The following is a 19,157-nucleotide window of genomic DNA, read 5'->3' on the forward strand; positions in this document are numbered from 1 at the left end:
TTCTCAGTCAGTAACTTTTGATGATTTCGAAAATACATTTTTAGAAAAATCATGCATTTACGTCCATACATTTACACCCATACCTAGGCATAAAGCCGCCTGCAACATTGTCCACAAGTACTCAGAAGAGATAATCCGTCAACGTAAAGAAGTCCTGAAGCAACAGTCCGCTGGAGACAGCACCTATGGCAAGAAGTATCTGGACTTTCTTGACATTCTGTTGAGGGCAAAGGTACGTACTTTGTGGAAACATGTGTGAATGTGTCCATTCCATTACATTTTTGATAAGAAAATCATTATAAATGGCAACAATTGCAGCTGTCTCTACCTTCAAATGTTAAGTTGCGATTATCTTACAAACTTAGAATTGTATCAGTGAGATTGCGACAGGATACTAAACAGTAGAGACTCATATACAAAGCCATATACGCTCCGAGTCTTCCTAAATCAAGCGAAACGTTCCAGGATGAAGATGGAAACGGTCTGACTGATGCTGAGATCCGTGACGAGGTGGACACCTTCATGTTCGAGGGACACGACACCACAGCCAGCGGGCTGGCCTGGACCCTGTACTGTCTGGCTCGTTATCCGGGACATCAGGATAAGTGCAGGAAGGAGGCACAGGAAGTACTGCAGGGGAGAACGGAAGTGACGTGGTGAGGGACTTTCTACACATATAAATTTGGTACACGTACAACAAACTTTTATTTGAGAACGAATGACAAACTACTATACTTTTCGATTCAACTTGCGCGCAGGGAAGACCTACCGTCGATGAAATACATCACCTTGTGTGTGAAGGAGAGCCTGAGGATGTACCCTGCGGTTCCGGAGATATTACGAGACGTGGAGACACCTCTTACCTTCAGCGATGGGAGGACCTTACCCGAAGGTAATGCTAGGAAGTGCGACAATACAGAAAAAGACAATTTAACAATGCTTAAAGTGCCAAAGATACAGCCATATGTGAAAATGTTCATTACCTGACCTGTGATCGGCGATTATAAACCCCTGTGTCTTATATTTCAGGATCACAAGTGTACATCAGTCTGCGTCTTCTTCACCGTAGCCCACACATCTGGGAGAAACCTGAGGTATCTTTAACTTATGATATTTTTGGCGGACGCCTCAGGGGCTCCGCCTAACATTATAATGTGCGTCCGTTTGACAAGAATTCCCAGAATTCCGCAGGCATCTGTGGAATTTTTACACAGGCATGCGTAGTTGCATCCTGCTTATCTGCAATCTGCATTCTTCCGTTCCCCGAAGGGGATTCCCAAGTAGCCGGGTGTAACCAAACCAAACCAAACTGATACTCCAGTCAGCCAGGGCAAAGATAACATCTGGAAAGCTATCCGATTGTGACAAAATTAGTGCCTAAAAACATGCGAAACTTGCCAAAAATTTTGTCACAAACAATAACCTACGTATCAACACATGTCGTCAAAGTATTATTTTTAATTGTAGTTGTATTTTACCAAATAGAAGGCATGGCCCCAAGGAATACCGAGACTTAATGTCTCTAAAATAGGGTTTCTGTTGGTTGAAAGCCCCTTCCGAAGTTCCCCGAAGGTTGAAGCATGCTAATTGACCTGTTCATGGGGAACAGCAGAACTACCTACCAACAATACAGAACCATTTTTTTCAGCAATCTTCAGAACCTGCTAGGCAATTCTCTTGATTTCAATAGTTTATCTGAATCAGCCCGTATCCATTTACTTTTAAGGGGTTCAACTTTTCTGTCATATCATACAAACTGCAGTATCTTAAAGTTAACCCAGTCATATATTGTACATACCAAACGTTTTGCAACTACATTGTAACCTGACTTATATGTAAATAGCTGTGAATTATTTGTTTCGATAATGTCACTTTATTTGTTCTTGTTAGTCATCCTTTTTTGAGAGGTGATGTGAATATTAGCTTACTGCTAGAGTGTATCACCTCTCTGTCCTGTCTGTACTTTAATGTTCAATAATAAATTAAAAAACAGTTAGAACCGGTCAGAACCGGTTTGAACTGGTCAGAACCGGTCAAAACCAGTTAGAACCAGTCGGAACCAGTTTGAACCAGTTTGAACCGGTCAAAACCAGTTTGAACCAGTTAGAACCGGTCAGAACCTGTTTGAACCGGTTAAAACCAGTTAGAACCAGTTACAACCGATCAGAACCAGTTACAACCGGTCAGAACCAGTTTGAACCAGTTACAACCGGTCAGAACCAGTTAGAACCAGTTAGAACCGGTCGGAACTAGTTTGAACCGGTCAAACCAGTTTGAACCGGTCAGAACCAGTTAAAGACAATTAGAACCAGTCAGAACCAGTTAGAACCGGTCAAAACCGGTTTGAACCTGTCAGAACCAGTTTGAACCAGTTTGAACCTGTCAGAACCAGTTTGAATCAGTTAGAACCGGTCAGAACCAGTTACAACCGGTCAGAACCAGTTAGAACCGGTCAAAACCGGTTAGAATCGGTCAGAACCAGTTAGAACCGGTCAAAACCAGTTAGAACCGGTCAGAACCAGTTAGAACCGGTCAAAACCAGTTAGAACCGGTCAAAACCAGTTACAACCGGTCAGAACCAGTTAGAACCGGTCAAAACCGGTTAGAATCGGTCAGAACCAGTTAGAACCGGTCAAAACCAGTTAGAACCGGTCAGAACCAGTTAGAACCGGTCAAAACCAGTTTGAACCGATCAGAACCAGTTTGAACCATTTAGAACCTGTCAGAACCAGTTAGAACCGGTCAGAACCGGTTTAAACCGGTGAAAACCAGTTAGAACTGGTCAGAACCAATTAGAACCAGTTTGAACCGGTCGGAACCGGTTAGAACCGGTTACAACCGGTCAGAACCAGTTACAACCGGTCAGAACCAGTTAGAACCGGTCAAAACCAGTTTGAACCGGTCAGAACCAGTTTGAACCGGACAACCGGAAAGAACCGGTTAGAACCGGTCAGAACCAGTTTGAACTGGTCTGAACCGGTTAGAACCAGTTACAACCGGTCAGAACCAGTTTGAACCGGTTTGAACCGGTCAGAACCGGTTATAACCGGTTTGAACCAGTTAGAACCAGTTTCAACCTGTTAGAACCCCGGTCGTTTTTTTTTCATTTTTTGATAGAGGCCTTAGAAATTGTTATAATTTCTACATATGTCATTTTTACATAAAAAAAATATTTTTTGGGCCCCTGTGCCCTGATATTACAACCTAAAGACCTGAAATTTGGTGCATAGGTACATGACAACAGGACTCCATCAACACTTTTTTCATAGATCACTTCAAAAATGAGTCATTTTAGGGTTTGGGGGCATTTTTTTTACTAAAAATGTATATGTTTGGCTCCTATGCCCTTGTATTGAAGGCAAATGACCTAAAATTTGGTACAGAGGTGCATTGAATATATGCTCACAGGAACCCTCGACAACTTCTCAATAGATTACTTCAAAAATAAGTTAATTTGGGGTTTTCGGCCATTTTTGACTAAAAATGTGTATTTTGGGCCCCTGTGCCCTTGTATTACAACCTGATGACCTAACATTTGGTACAGAGGTGCATATGTTCATACATACAGCCAGGCGAAAGGAAATACAACAGACCTACAACAAAAATCATTAATACTTATAAACAATAAAACCGTCCGCCATGGCAATAATATTTATTGCCACACTTATTCTCTTTATGTTGCAAATATAAGCTCTTTGAAAGTGTCAATAGCATACATAAGAACGCATCAAATATGTATACATTTATGTTAATTCTTAAAAGTATGTGTCCTGTCTTTTATCGTTGTTCAGGAGTACGATCCTCTGCGGTTTTCACCTGAGAACTCCAAGGGCAGACACCCGTACGCCTTTCTTCCCTTCTCAGCAGGCCCAAGGTTTGTACTACCATTTCACACACACACACACACACACACACATCCTGCGCCAGCAAACCGCCTCTTGTCTGTACCTGTACTCTGCTATTTCAACCGTCATCGTCAGTTACTGTGGGCGTCGCCACAAACCACTTGTCAGCTAATCAAAGAATAGGCCTTTCAGTTTTCAAAAGGGATCTCGCACATATAAAGGGAAAGCTCATTAATATCTATAAGCAGGGCGGTCATGTGATGGTTGAGATAGCTGAGCACAGACAAGATGCGCCGTTGGATGTCTCTGCGTAAGAGAATGACACACATACGCACACAAACACACACGCTTTAATACACACACACACACACACACACACACACACGCCAACACTCACAGAAACACACGTCTCTTTCTGTACACCTTGAAACTATATGTAACATGTATAAACAAAGGTTATGTATTCACTAAGCTTTAGTCTTACCGATTTGTGATCAAGTCAAGAAAAATCACATCATAACAAAATCTGATCATAATAACTCTAGGAACTGTATCGGACAGCACTTCGCCATGAACGAGTTGAAGACAGCTGTTGCGCTCATCCTGCGGCGGTTCAGTCTGACTCCTGACGATACCCTACCGGAGCCCTTTCCAGTAGAAAGGATGATCCTCCGAGCCGATAGTCCGGGTCTCTACCTCAGGATCACACCTATTGAGATGGACTAAGTGCTTGGTGTTCTGTCAGCAGATACAGAAGTCCTTAACTTTATACATCACTGTATACGTAATGGGTTCAATTACAAAAAAAGAGTTCGGAGATCTCATACCTCCATGAAATAGTTAGAGCTTTCGGATTTTTTTCTTGTTCATTTGAGTTTATCTCAAAGCGGAGGAGAGGGGAGGGTCCGAACGATCTTTATAAGCTGCCCTCTAGTACATTAAAACAACAACCATTGTGTAACATTACAATAACAACACGCGTCAATAAATTTGCAGGGCATATAAAATAGCAGGGCATAATCTGAATATTAGTATGTATGATGGACTATAATGTGCAGGAGCCTAACGCGGCCTTGAAGCTACATCAGCTTTCCCTTCTAGTACTTTTGTATTTGTGAATGAAAATATGAAATAAAGTTTGATGAGGGTGTTTTGGTACCAAGGACAGGGATGTTCAGTGTGCAGTAAAAACATAGGAAAAGGCTGACGCTTTGAAACCGACATGCTGACACAAACAATTTTCAAATATCAAACTGGAACTGTAGAGTATTGTATGTAGTGTAAGCATGTTTTACGTACAGAGTTTGGCACACTTCATAAACATAGATTAAGTCAATACTCTTTTCCCATTGTAAATATCTGCTTGAAATGTGCCATTCATGGGTTAGCTGGAGAAGTTTCAGATATTGATGTACTGTGACACATTACATTCCATAGTGCCATCACACACTGACAGGTAAATTTACGCACAAGATAGACTTCAAACAAGGTATAGCAACTGGTAATTGGCATCCCTAATTCACAAACTAAATTCATACTCGGTTTATAGGCGACCCAAACTATGAGGGACACGACATCAAGGTCAAATTGTGCCATAAGGCATTTTACAACGATAATCACAGCTGCTCAGATCATTTAAAGTCTTGTACTACAGAACGTGTACAGATTGAAGCAGCCACTGCTTCAAAATTACAGCTCAGTAATCTACGTTGTCACAGTCAGCCACGTTTGACCGCCAGGAGTTCGTACGGATGTGGTCGAAGCGTTACTCCGAGGACGCCGTCAAAGTTGGGTCGAGCGCCCTCTGGCAGCGTGAAGGTGAACTGCTGTAGCATGTTGGTGAGGAACAGGAACAACTCCATCTTCGCCAGTTGTTCACCGAGACAAACTCTACGACCTGCGAAGTAAGACGAGCAAATAATTAGTCTTTTTCACAGTCAAACCTGCCTAAGCGGTCATCTCTTCAAGACGGTTACCTGGTCACTTTTTTCTCGGTCCCGAAAAATTTCCCATAGACGCTAGCATTAAGCGACCTACCCGTCCCCGGGTGACTGTCTTGAGTTGGTTTGACTTTATTTCACAACGTTAATATAAGTCAGTTTAGGAATAAAACAATAGAACTTTGTTTCAGTTGTATCTTTACCTGTAGAGAAAGGCATGAATGAATCGTTTGTCTGCAGTTGTCCGTTACCGTCTAGGAACCTGCTCGGGTCGAACTTGTCGGGGTTGTCCCAGGAGCCGGGGTCCATGTGAAGGGACCACAGGTTGATGAGCACGTCCGTGCCCGCGGGGATGTCGTAGCCGAGCAGGGCGGTGTCCGAGGTCGTGCAGTGCGGCACGGACAGAGGCACCACCGTGCGGATGCGCTGCATCTCCATGATGGTGGCTTCCGTGTAGGGCAGGTTGGGCTTGTCGCTGACGGCTGGAGGACGGTCCCGCCCCACCACTTCATCCAGCTCGGCCTGAACCTTCGTCTGCACGTCGGGATGCGTTACAAGGTACAGCAGACCCCAGCGCAAGGTGTTGCCAGCCGTATCCGTCCCTGCGCCCAAGAGATCAATGAGTAGATATATCAGACTCTGATCGGGTAGTGAGTCCGAATTGAGTTCCACGCTCTTGGCGAACGCGTCGACGATCGTGTTGGCCTCATCGGAAACGTCCTGGCTCTTTTGTTGTTGAGGGATAATGTCTTCAATACATTTATGGACGCTAGCTGACAGATCCATCCATTCTTTGTACGGCCTCCCCACCACCGGGAAGAAGCGGAGTACCGGGTAGATGTTGATGACGTGAGCGGTGATGAAGAGGACCATGGCCCGCTCCACCATCTCCATTAGACGGAGGAATGTTGGGTCTCCGTACTCAAACCTCTTCCCTATCGCCATGGAGCAGATGATGTTGGCCACGGCGTTGTGGAGAAGATGTGTCAGGTCGAAGGGTTGGTCTGCCTTCTCTTTCAGTGCAGTGCAGAAATGCTGACATTCGAGAATGATCTTGTCCTCCATGATACCTGTACCCATGCCGCAGGAGCGAAGTGTTGACGTGCTGAATCGTCGGAGAACCTTCCACTGATCACCGTACGGGCGCATGACGAGCCCTGATAGAAAAGAAATGAAATCGTTCACCAAAAAAGAGTAAACGAGACATGTCTTAGAGAAAAATGTTTTTCGCCATTTCCCTAAGGATCGTGCAAAAAAACATACATCTGTACTATGTTATCCGTAATTATTGATTTTTACCAAAGCTGATACAAGTTTTGCCCATGCCAACAGTACCAATGGGAACAAAGGTCAACATCACGGTTTCTAAAAACACCTGGAAATGTTCAATGTACAGGACCGGGTGACCTAGTCTTTTGCTTTATCTTCTTAGTGCTACTCCACGTCTAGGATTTTATTTGTAGGTGACTCTGATTGGATCATAAAAAGATGTTTGGCGTAACATACCATTACGGTGGTTGTTGCGGCGCATCAGGAACAGTTCAGGCCTGCTGGAGAAGTGCTCGGCCTTCCTGACCAGGGCCTCCCTGATAGCGTCCTTCCCGCTGACCACCACGGCGTCCTGTAGACCCATCTTCACGCTGAAGACGTCCCCGTACGTCCCACGCCAGGCCGTCAGCTGGAGGTGGGCGTTCTGGGCCAGACTGGGGAGGTTCCCGAGAACGGGCCATCCCGGTGGACCCGGTGGATAACCCGCTGGTTTACGGACTCTGCATGTGATGAATATAAGAAACGTCAGAACACCAACCAGCACTGCCGTGATGTTGTGGCCTATCAGCAATGGTTCAAACATTGTTAAGTATCTGTCAAACTACGCCCGAGTAGCTGGAGAATAAAATAGTACGACCAAAATGGGGGCGTATTTCAGCTACCCTACTGCACAATGGACGTGACTTTGGACTTTTGTTCCAAGGTCAAACTTCTGCGTCGTAGTTGGCGCAGGCGCAGGGTAAGATGTACAAGTATTCGATACTCAGATCCAACTTCATTTTATTGCTTCGTATTCTAATGTCGCTGACTAAAATAAACAGTTTATTATATTTTTATGTACAAAGGCAATGGTGGTGATTTGATTGATATGGACGACATCGTCTGGGAACCTAAAAACGAGGGTGCAAATAAGAAATAAGTTTGTCCAAAAACAATTTTCCTTCATTATGAAACCCAGAAAGAGTTTCATGGTCGTACAGATCCTAAATTGGACCCTAAGGAGTCGGCCAAACACAGGCTAGATTCGCTGGACAGCTTCTGACACTCTACAACCTAATGAAGCTCTTCAGAGTCCCTTTGAGTCCCTACCTTTTGGTACTCACCTACCCAGAAGAGACTGGGTGGACCTAAACTAGGAGCTAAGAGCAGAGTAGGCAGGACAAGAGACAACCTACTAAAATGGGGACGGGTGAACTCAGCTAAGTGTCGTTGTGGTCATCCTACCCAAACTATGGGACACATTACACGGGACTACGTATTGGGCCCAACATCTCCAACCGTGACCTGCTTGAGGCCGTGGTCTGGCTGCAGTACTGGCGCGGAACGATATGATGATTATGATGAAATCTTAGTGGTCAGGAAGTGTGAACAAATTACTAAACAGAGTATAGTATACAGATTCTTCATTTTTGTTCTTTCACATTTTCTATGACTTTGTAATTGACTTCGGCATTCCACGACATTAGTATCCAGTCTCTAATATTCGCAACTCACAGTACATATCTACTCATTTTGTTGCAGCTTTGCACAAGTTACAATTTGGTCAAAATCTTGTGTGTGTGTGTGTGGACGTGGATTGGGGTTCAAAAACATCAACATAGCTCAATGTAAAAATACTGTACTAGAATTCGAAAGGAGAAACAAATGAATGCAGCTGCTTTCAAACGCTTGAGCGCTAATGCTTGATACAGTTATGTACACTGTTACGCTGATTTTGTTTTCGCTCAAAAGCTTGGTCCAATTGATAAGATTTTAGCTTTTCGTATGATTTTATCTTTTATTGCGGCTTCCGACTTTCTTATGCTAGACGATTTAAACCTTACCGTTACATTAAGTTTTAATAAGACAAAATGTCAACCGACATTTTTATGAGGTTGTATTAGTTTTTAATTTGTCCTGTATTGTACATGTACATGCTTTAGTGAGTGAAACATAGAATGAAGTACATTTATTGAGCTTGCAATCGCCATGCGGCTTTGGCAGTGAGGGTGATTCGGTACCAAGGACAGGGACGTTCAGCGTGCATCGAAAACACAGGAAATAGGATAACGCTTTGCACGACGTTGTGTATGGATAAAACCAACATGTAATATTGACACAAACATTTCAATAACAAATTCGAACTGTAGACATGTTGTATAAGTGTGTAGAATTGAGCAAAAGCCATTAACTATAGTCAGACTCAGACGTTACCAGAGCACATTCTCAATGGTAAAATGTCTCCTTGATATGTGTCACTTTTGGGTTAGTTGTAGAGACTATGTCTTAACAAATTGATGTGTTGTGATACGTATGTCAAGCTAACAAACAAATGTACGCACAAGATTGAAACAAGATAGAACAACTTGTATCTGGTCACGAAGTGTGTAAACTAGACGCTCAAACGGTGAGGTACACTTAATCTACGTAAACTTGTGCTATTACAGTATTAGAGGCGTTATCCACGACAATCACAGCTGCCCGTAAAAAGTCTTGTACTATACAACAATGACAAAAGATATGAGCAAGCAGCCAAGACTTGAAGTATACGAATCAGTATACTAAGCTGTTTCTGTCAGCCACGTTTGACTGCCAGGAGTTCGTACGGATGAGGTCGAAGCGTTACTCCGAGGACACCGTCAAAGTTGGGTCGAGCGCCCTCTGGCAGTGTGAAGGTGAACTGCTGTAGCATGTTGGTGAGGAACAGGAATAGCTCCATCTTGGCCAGTTGTTCACCGAGACAAACTCTACGACCTGCGAAGTAAGACGAGAAAATGGTTAGTCTTTTTCACAGTCAAACCTGCCTAAGCGGTCATCTCTTCAAGACGGTTACCTGGTCACTTTTTTCTCGGTCCCGAAAAATTTCCCATAGACGCTAGCATTAAGCGACCTACCCGTCCCCGGGTGACTGTCTTGAGTTGGTTTGACTTTATTTCACAACGTTAATATAAGTCAGTTTAGGAAAAAAACAATAGAACTTTGTTTCAGTTGTATCTTTACCTGTAGAGAAAGGCATGAATGAATCGTTTGTCTGCAGTTGTCCGTTACCGTCTAGGAACCTGCTCGGGTCGAACTTGTCGGGGTTGTCCCAGGAGCCGGGGTCCATGTGAAGGGACCACAGGTTGATGAGCACGTCCGTGCCCGCGGGGATGTCGTAGCCGAGCAGGGCGGTGTCCGAGGTCGTGCAGTGCGGCACGGACAGAGGCACCACCGTGCGGATGCGCTGCATCTCCATGATGGTGGCTTCCGTGTAGGGCAGGTTGGGCTTGTCGCTGACGGCTGGAGGACGGTCCCGCCCCACCACTTCATCCAGCTCGGCCTGAACCTTTGTCTGCACGTCGGGATGCGTTACAAGGTACAGCAGACCCCAGCGTAAGGTGTTGGCGGTCGTCTCCATCCCTGCCACGAAAAGGTCTCCTAGGAGATGGGGAAGGCTGTGACTCGGCAGAGAGCCTGGATCTTCCTCCAGCTTCGCTCGAAACGCTTCGATGACGTCACGTGCCTTCTCCTGGCCATCGCTCTGTTCATGCTGAGCGATGAAGTCCATGAAGTACTTCAGGCTCTCCTCTGACAGATCCATCCACTCCTGATACTGTCTCCCCACTATCGGGAAGAAGCGAAGTACGGGGTAGATGTTGAAGACATGAGCCGTCAAGAATAGTTCGACGCCGCGTTCTGATATCTCCATCAAACGAAGAAACATGGGATCCCCGTATTCGAACCGTTTGCCCAGAGCCATGGAGCACATGATGTTAGACACAGCGTTGTGAAGGAGGTGCATGAGATCGAATGGTTGACCGGACATTGTTTCCAGTTCGGTGCAGAAGTGGCGACATTCCATGTCGATCTTTTCTTCCATGGTGCCCGTGCCCATGCCGAAGGAACGGAGTGTTGACATGCTGAATCGCCGGAGAACCTTCCACTGGTCACCGTACGGAGACATGACAAGGCCTGGATAAAAAGGAGGAAATATTTGCATAATTGAATAAGAAAATAAGACCAGGTAGGGCATACGGGTCAAGGTGGCATAGATTTGGGTTTCGTTAGCTTCTTTCAAATTTGATGCTTTATTTGGTTATATCATTTTCCTTGTTGGCTATTCCGATGATTTTCGTTATGTTCTTGTACATCTAATTGTTTGCTTTATTTAGTTGCTTGATATTATACCATTTACGTTTGGAGGAAGGTCCATGATAAAAATCTAGGTTTTTGGTCTCCAATGCATATTCCTTTTCATTGCTGTTGATAAATCATTTGTTTCTTTTCAAATGAAAAATAAACACAAACAAAGCCTCCATCAAACTTCCTGAAAATATTTCTCTTTTCTTTTTCTTTTCTTTTCTTAGACTTCTTTCCTGGTGAATCTGTCGTACGTCTTTTCATTGTCTATGAATAGGTCCTTAACCCACCATTACGGTAACATGCTAATTATGCTATTAATTTATCAGTACTTATCCTTTTTACTGTAATGTTCTGCTAAGTTTTCTCCTGTCCTTTCATGGTTAGAGCCTAAAATACATGTTACAGCATTATATGAGTAGCTGCCTCCCTCCCCTTCAATGGTATCTGCCATTTCTATTACTAGTATATAACATTACAAGCAGCGGAAGTCACAGTGCAGTGCCCCCTACGAACACTAGTAGTCTATAGCTACCGTGATCGAGAGTTACAGCGTTATATTTGATAGTGTAATAAAAACTTGACATGCTTGACATCTTCCATTACTATTATCTTATGTTATAACGTTAAAACAACGTTATGAAAACATTTAAGAATAAGAAAATTCTTCTAAAATAAATAAATTAACAAACAAACAAACAATGGTCCTTCGTGATCACCATTGTGCTGTTGGTTACGGCGTAACAGGAAAAGGTCCGGCCTGCTGGAGAAGTGCTCGGCCTTCCTGACCAGGGCCTCCCTGATAGCGTCCTTCCCGCTGACCACCACGGCGTCCTGGAGACCCATCTTCACGCTGAAGACGTCCCCGTACGTCCCACGCCAGGCCGTCAGCTGGAGGTGGGCGTTCTGGGCAAGACTGGGGAGGTTCCCGAGAACGGGCCATCCCGGCGGGCCCGGCGGAAGATTCCCTCTCCCTCTCCGTACTGTTGTTTTGAACCACGAAAATAATGTTATAGACGTGAGGAACGCTACAACAGCGATCAGCACTGCTGTGATGTTGTGGCCTGTCAACACTGCTTGAGCTATAGACACGAGAAACGCCATGACAGCCGGTTTAATACAAGCCTGACCTACTAACGTTACGGCTTGTGTAAGACTACTATGGAGATCGCAGTGCGCAGTGGGATTCAATTTCCACCTCATAGCTGTGCGCGCTTTGACGTCACCACGAGGGCGGCAGTATTAAACATGAAGTAGTACCGCTGATAGAATTTATATTGAAAAGTTGCTATATTGGAGACAGGAAAGTTGTTTCTATGTACAAGATATGGTTAAACAGTTTTACATGTTCCAGTATCTATTTCGGCCCTAGCTGTTCGTATTCCACGGTCGATATGGGATCTTCTGGATCTACCAACGAGCTGCCTTTCCACCACTATCAATCGTTAAGTGACTAAACCCCAAAATAAACATGCACTCTACCGGGCTATTAAAGAAATCAAGATTTAATACAAATCTGACTCCAGCATGCAAAGTTACCTATATATAACTTTACCATATAGATTTTAGGCTAAGATCCACTTTATGTAAAATGTGATTTTTTTTAAAGTGTTCATGCACGCGCACTAGAAATAGAAAATGTCAGATAAAAAAAAAAAAACTACCCGTTGACGAGAAAACATCTAAATACTTTACAGTGGAAGATGAACAACATTTGTCAATGCTCACAATACAGTTCGGAAAGAAGTAAATCATTCATAGAAATCTGCAAAACCCTTTTTTCAAGCTTTTCACATATTAACGACCAACAAAAACAATTTTCTAGTCATCTAACCCATTTATCTACGAAAATGTTGGACAATTCATTGTATTCCACTGTTTCACGGAATTATTCAGATGGAAAACGATTTTGAACAGATGTCATGCCCCTTTATTAATTTATTTTCATTCTTTGTTAAAAGTATACGATTCTGTATGCTACTGCTTTACTTTGCATATTGCAATTCGCCTCCGGCCATGATTTAAAAAAAAATGGACAGAGTATCGTACTAATATCCTTTATGACTTCCGTTTGTCTCAATCGCTGTTGCATGCCAAAAACATTATTAGGTACTAGTAGTTGATAAACATAATAAGCAAATTGAGAAAAGTACACAAATATTCCCCCTCAACCAAACGCATTATATTTCCTTTGGCCCTACTCCACCCCTCTCAAATGGTACAGCCTTAAGAGTTTGTAGGGCAAAGTTCACCTTAATTCAGCGGACGACAGAAACATTGCAGGTAAGAAGTACATTGCAGGCGTAGTCGTGAAACATCACAGAGAAGGTTGGTGCTAGACTTTCTTGGGCTGGGTGCTTAAGCGGACAATTGAAATTGTAATGTTGGTTTACGGACATGAGTATTTAGGCCGGACCGACCTACATGTACCGTTATATTTGTTTGACCCATAGTCAGAGAGACCCATAGTCGACACCAGAAATGGACGTACCGGCCAGGCCTACTCCAAGTTTTACAACGCCCGGTTCGATGACTAAGCAAAACACACAATCCATTAGGCATCACATACATTACAAATCATTGTTTTTAGTCCTCTCTTGCTTGGTATGATTGTGATATAACACTAGTGACAGCATCAGAAAAGAGATTTGGCATGTTATGCCTTGTCTATCCCTTCAAAATAACTGAAACATTGTCGTTACACTAACACAGTGTAAGTACATGTAGTGCAAAAAAAAGGTAAGTTCGGAAAATGAATTCTTGTTGACCTGTCTGAGATAGATGTAGTATGTTGTGATAATGTCACAGTGATAATGTATAATTGCCCCATACGTACTAGGTCCCAGTGAGGCACCAGACAGGTACCAAACATGATGTCAGACTACCTGAGTGGTGACTTGGTGGACTTTGTCTCTTCCCATCAACATCTCATTCTCACAGGGGTTGCAGCAGGTAAGCAGGGGCGTATGTGAGTGGAGGGGTGGGGGTGCTTAGCAAATACTTAACACTAAGTTCAGGACGACTACCAATATGTTATCTAGGTAAAATTTGACGACTTCACTATTTACAATTGACTGAAAATAGCTTGTGTGCTCCTTATGAAAAGGAGGCATGCAGGCCCATTTAAAACATTGTCAATCAATGAAAAGATTTTGAACACTTAACGTTAATTGTCTTTATTGCTGAATTATTACATACATTCACTGCATTCCCTGGGGTTCTCTTATTGATACGAGATCCATTCAAACTATATTGTACCTGCATGTAAGTTATAACGTTACAGTCGTACAATGTATGTCATCGCGCATCAAGAAAAGAGCTATTAACATTGTTTCTAGCCTACAGGAAAAAAGTAAATGTAGAAGAAAACTGTAAGTTGAATTGCTACTGACATTATGATGTAATACAGGAGTGGCCTTCTATGCCGCCCGGAAGTACTTTGGCGGGGGCGGGTGTTACAGCACAGCCAGGCTGGAGGGGAAGACTGCCATCATCACAGGTTCTAATACAGGACTGGGCAAGGAGACGGCACGCGATCTGGCCAGGAGAGGTATACATTATCACTTATTGTAATCTTAGACCATATATAGATGCAAACACTTAATGCTGTTGATAAATCCACCACCATAGTTGAACACATATTTGACAAATCATAGCATAACATGTACATGTTTTTTAAGCTGGAAGATGTCCTATGGCTAATGACTCAAGTAACTGACCAGGCTGAACTGACATTTACTTTCTGAATCTTAAAGAGTAAAAAGATGCAAGGTCACTTAAAGTGTATAAACTTTAAGATATAATGTTACATTGCTCTGCGCCACTATGTGATAGTTGTGTTAGTCAAGTAGTGACATCACTGTTGTGTGACGTCAGTGTCAAGGGTCACGTGGTCCCTCTCTTCATTCATGGTGTGATTGTACATGCACATGTGTGTGATTGTACATGCACATGTGTGTGAATAAAGCTCTCTTTCAATCGAGTTGCATCGTGCCTCTAAGTCTCTCATCAGCACCTTCCTGCATCAATGTTGGTGCTGCATACTTGAACTGAAATGTAAGTAAGAAACACCAATATGGCAGACAGCCATCATGGACGTTGCACTTTTTGTCACACAATCCATTGTTATGAAAAAGAACTTTTTGACTGACTTGAAAAGTGAGATCATCTGTGTGAAATTCTTTTGTGTTTAATAGTGTTGTGAGAAACAACAGACATTATAATTAGCTGTCATGTTGTAGTGACATTTCCTTGCATTGAAATCAAACTAACAGGTGAGTGCTGCCATTTCAGGTGCCCGGGTGATCCTTGCCTGTAGAGATGTGACCAAAGCTGAGGCTGCTGCGGAAGACATTCGCAAGACTACCGGAAACGGAAACGTTTTGGTGCGTAAACTGGACCTGGCTTCTCTGGCCTCAGTCAGGGAGTTTGCAGCAGGAATTAACGACAATGAAACCCGCCTGGACCTTCTCATCAACAATGCAGGTACTGAGCTGACATGTTTCCTCCTTGCAAATGGTGGTACAAAGTTTAATCTATTGGTGTGTTTGTTTGTTTGCCATGGTGTGCATCCGCAGTGATGTTGCAGAGTTGTAGGATGTTTGGCAGACATGGTGCAAGATACCTGGAGAATTAAAAGATTTGGCTCAGGTCCAATGGTGTTCAGACTCATGGCTATGACCAACACAGTGATGTCAGGCTGCCAGAGGTATCCCGTTTAGGTACTGCACCTTTCCTTGTGTGCAAAGACAGTTAAGTGGCATGGCTTCTTGACCTGTTATCTGTATCATGGGTGATGATTGTTTACTTGTTTCCAATAACAGGTGATGATTTTGTTTACTTGTTTCCAATAATAGCTTGTAGCATGAAAAGGAAAGGTGTAATAGGTAACATACAGATGTTTCATACACCTCGCAGGGATCATGATGTGCCCCCAGTGGAAGACAGAAGACGGTTTTGAGATGCAGTTTGGCACGAACCACCTGGGTCACTTCCTCCTCACCAACCTGCTGCTGGACAAGCTCAAGACGTCCGCCCCCAGCCGGGTCGTGACTGTGTCTTCGATGGGGCATCAGTTTATCAAGAAGATGCATTTTGATGACCTGAACATGGAAAATAACTACAACTCCATGGATGCATACAGTCAGAGCAAGCTGGCCAACATACTCTTCACTAGGGAGTTGGCAACGAGACTAGAAGGTGAACTGAAACTATCATTATATTTTTAAAGATTAATCCATACCACTGTTGTTTAAGAAGAAACAAACCTCCTCTGGTGACCTACTGTTATTTGCTTTGTTCCTTTTTTCCATCCAGTGAACCTTGAAATATTTGCAGTGGTTTTAGTTTTATCTGTTTCCATTGTACTACTTCTGTACCCCAGACTTGTTTCAGACACATGTGCTTAAAAATCTCCTTCCCTATCATTGTAAAATAAAGTCCTTGCAGAATGATTCACGAAATTTGGTCACAAAGTCTATTATTAAACATTCATCTTGCTACATTAATGCACAATGTGCTTCCTACAGCCAAAAGTAATCATCAAACCATGTAAGGCACTTTAGAAAAGTATATAAATAATAATTGACAGATGTGATCATTCTTCAACATGTAGGGACAGGAGTGACCTGTTATTCTGTCCATCCGGGTGGTGTGCGAACAGAGCTAGGCAGATACATGACCGACACCTACGGACTATGGCTGATCCTGTTACGGCCAATCATCTCACCACTTATGTACGTCGTCGGAAAGAGTAGCGTGCAGGGTGCACAGACCTCCCTCCACTGTGCACTTCAGGAGGGCCTGGAGTCCAAGTCTGGTCTGTACTTCAGGTGAGAAGGTCACACCTTGTTTAGGGCCTCTCAGCAACTTTGGAGTTGTGGAGTCTTTTTTTGGCAACACCACAGAGGCAGAGCCTTCTTTTTTCTGTGTTGGTGATACTATTATTCTTATTGGATAGTTTTTCTTTCTGAAACCGTATCTGTATCCGGCACTCGCTCACTCACTCACTATCCTTTGTTTGATTATACTGCTGCTGGGGTCCCTGACGTAGGGGCAGGCAGCAGTCGGCTAGTCTTCACACTTCGCTTCCATTTGGCTCTGTCCAGTTGGTCGACCCCTGTCAGGCAGCACACCTTCAAGTCCCTCCTGACACACTCCCTCCAGGTTTTTCTGGGTCTACATTGTACCACGACCTCTGTTGCTAGTCACTTTCAGTTTGGTGATCTTATTAATGCGGTCTTTCGATCGACCACGTGTCTGGTATATGTCTCTGTATGCTACATGTCAAAATGATTCCCTTTTTTCGTTCCCTTGACAGCGATTGTGCGGAGAAAGACCCGAGTCCAGCGGGCCAGGACGTTGAGGCGGCCAAGAGACTGTGGGAGGTCAGCGAGGAGATGGTGGGACTCAAACAGTAATAACAACTGAGAATGTTAAAATGACAGAGGACAATTGTACTTTTAGGAATACTGTAATTCTATTTCCAAATTTCAGGTGGGCCAGTCTGATGGTTTATGTTAGGCTGAGACAAATCCTAAGAGTAGGTCATGGGAAAATGCTAAATGAAACTAAAGGGAGACAGGGACAAAATGTTTCCTCACAGTACCATAACATATGGTACAAGTATATTACATGTACCTGTAACATTACATGTAGCTTGTGATGTCTAACATAACAGCCTCTTCTCATTATACAAGTAGTGCACTGGGGGAAAGGGTATCGGATGTAGCCATATCCGAGCAGGGATATTTGCGTATTTGTAACAAATGCTAGCGAATGCAAACGGATTCGAGTTGGATCCCTAAAATATCCGAAATTTGGATTTTTGGGATCCGGAATGAAAAGACTCAAAAATATCCCAAAATGGGATTTTCCACGGATGCGAAGTCGTTTTTTTAGGGATTTCTTTGAATACATGGAATGATCGGATCGCAAAGAATCCCCAAACGGTCTTTCCCTCGGATGCGAAGTCGTTTTTCAAAGGATTTTTTCAAATACCTGGAATGAACGGGTCCCAAAACGGCTTTGCCGCGGATGCGAAGTCGTTTTTATAGGCTTTTCCTCGTATATTTGTCATGGTCGGATCCTGAAGAATCCGAAATTTGCCGTTGATGCGAAGTCGTTTTTATAGGATTTTCCTCGTATATTTGGCATGGTCGGATCCTAAGAAATCCCAAGGCGGCATTTGCCGCGGATGCGAAGTCGTTTATTTGGGATTTCTTCGTATGATCAGATCATAAAGAATCTAAAACGGGATTTTCTGCAGATACAAAGTCACTTTAATGAATTTTCCGCACATTTGACAAATCACAATATCACGTGTGCCCAATTACTTTCTTATAAAAGGCTAACACGATTCGAAATGGAAAAGAATGCACAGAATAATCTTATTCTAAACCAGTCCTGCGAAGAACTAAACGACGTAATGTCATCGAGGCCGAATCCTGTCTGCCACATGATACGTATTCAGATACAATATTGCAACAAGAATGGGTTATACCAGGTATGTACAGAGAGTCCCTGTTATCTAATTATGTTAAGGGAAAGTTGAATCCTTTAACCGCCAATATCACATGACTTCTTATACTTCCAAATAGAATATAGGATCAAACGTGAATACAATTTGAGTTTTATGTAAAGCTGACATGGGAGTCTGTGGCTAATCTTGCTTCTACGAATATCTGTTTCTATTACAAATCATAGTCTTCGCGATGTCCAACTCTAAGGAATTTCCACATCCGGCTACAGGATACAGATAGTGAATCCAGCTTGTAAATTACAACTAACATGACTTATAGTATCAGTATGTACAGCTTCTCGCAACAGCACAAAGTCTCCTTTCTACTAGTGACAGTGCTTCGCTTCTTTTCAGGCTAGTTACGCCCTGATCCCTCCCAGCTCAATTCCTTCTGTGCCCTTCCTGTAGTCCAGTGTTCTCCCAGCTGTTGACACGGCCAGAGAATGTCGACCCGCCTTCTGAAAAAGAGAAAGAATAATCCCATCA

At 43.3% G+C, this 19,157-nt stretch overlaps 4 protein-coding genes across 5 annotated transcripts in view; 2 read left to right on the forward strand and 2 right to left on the reverse strand.

Annotated features, from left to right (window-relative positions):
- The window catches only part of LOC118418312 (cytochrome P450 4B1-like), a 7,595-nt gene extending 2,592 nt beyond the window's left edge, over positions 1-5,003 (forward strand). The window contains exons 6-11 of the mRNA XM_035824173.1: positions 88-232; positions 466-656; positions 759-892; positions 1,030-1,094; positions 3,792-3,874; positions 4,391-5,003. Of these exons, the coding sequence (XP_035680066.1) occupies positions 88-232; positions 466-656; positions 759-892; positions 1,030-1,094; positions 3,792-3,874; positions 4,391-4,571 (799 nt within the window). The 3' untranslated portion in view covers positions 4,572-5,003. The remainder of the gene's footprint in view (positions 1-87; positions 233-465; positions 657-758; positions 893-1,029; positions 1,095-3,791; positions 3,875-4,390) is intronic.
- On the reverse strand, positions 4,686-8,257 carry LOC118418302 (cytochrome P450 2U1-like). The gene is made up of 3 exons (XM_035824162.1): positions 7,292-8,257; positions 5,989-6,942; positions 4,686-5,742 (listed from the first exon to the last, which is right to left on the reverse strand). Exons 1-3 carry the CDS (start codon positions 7,635-7,637, stop codon positions 5,564-5,566), a joined length of 1,479 nt encoding a protein of 492 aa, XP_035680055.1. The 5' UTR covers positions 7,638-8,257; the 3' UTR covers positions 4,686-5,563.
- Positions 8,258-8,989: 732 nt separating this feature from the next.
- LOC118418294 (cytochrome P450 2U1-like) lies at positions 8,990-12,323 on the reverse strand. Its single transcript, XM_035824150.1, has 3 exons — positions 11,872-12,323; positions 10,034-10,984; positions 8,990-9,787 (listed from the first exon to the last, which is right to left on the reverse strand). Exons 1-3 carry the CDS (start codon positions 12,254-12,256, stop codon positions 9,609-9,611), a joined length of 1,515 nt encoding a protein of 504 aa, XP_035680043.1. The 5' UTR covers positions 12,257-12,323; the 3' UTR covers positions 8,990-9,608.
- Positions 12,324-13,365: 1,042 nt separating this feature from the next.
- On the forward strand, positions 13,366-17,784 carry LOC118418323 (retinol dehydrogenase 12-like). 2 transcript variants are annotated; one of them, XM_035824196.1, is made up of 7 exons: positions 13,366-13,435; positions 13,992-14,104; positions 14,562-14,702; positions 15,446-15,637; positions 16,070-16,351; positions 16,767-16,983; positions 17,472-17,784. In XM_035824196.1, exons 2-7 carry the CDS (start codon positions 14,023-14,025, stop codon positions 17,569-17,571), a joined length of 1,014 nt encoding a protein of 337 aa, XP_035680089.1. In that variant the 5' UTR covers positions 13,366-13,435; positions 13,992-14,022; the 3' UTR covers positions 17,572-17,784. The 2 variants fall into 2 exon arrangements, with proteins under 2 accessions (XP_035680089.1, XP_035680078.1); XM_035824185.1 differs by having other exon boundaries at positions 13,373-13,480.
- Positions 17,785-19,157: the final 1,373 nt, after the last annotated feature.

This window comes from Branchiostoma floridae, chromosome 1, assembly GCF_000003815.2.
Source record: "Branchiostoma floridae strain S238N-H82 chromosome 1, Bfl_VNyyK, whole genome shotgun sequence".
Taxonomy (NCBI): Eukaryota; Metazoa; Chordata; class Leptocardii; order Amphioxiformes; family Branchiostomatidae; genus Branchiostoma; species Branchiostoma floridae.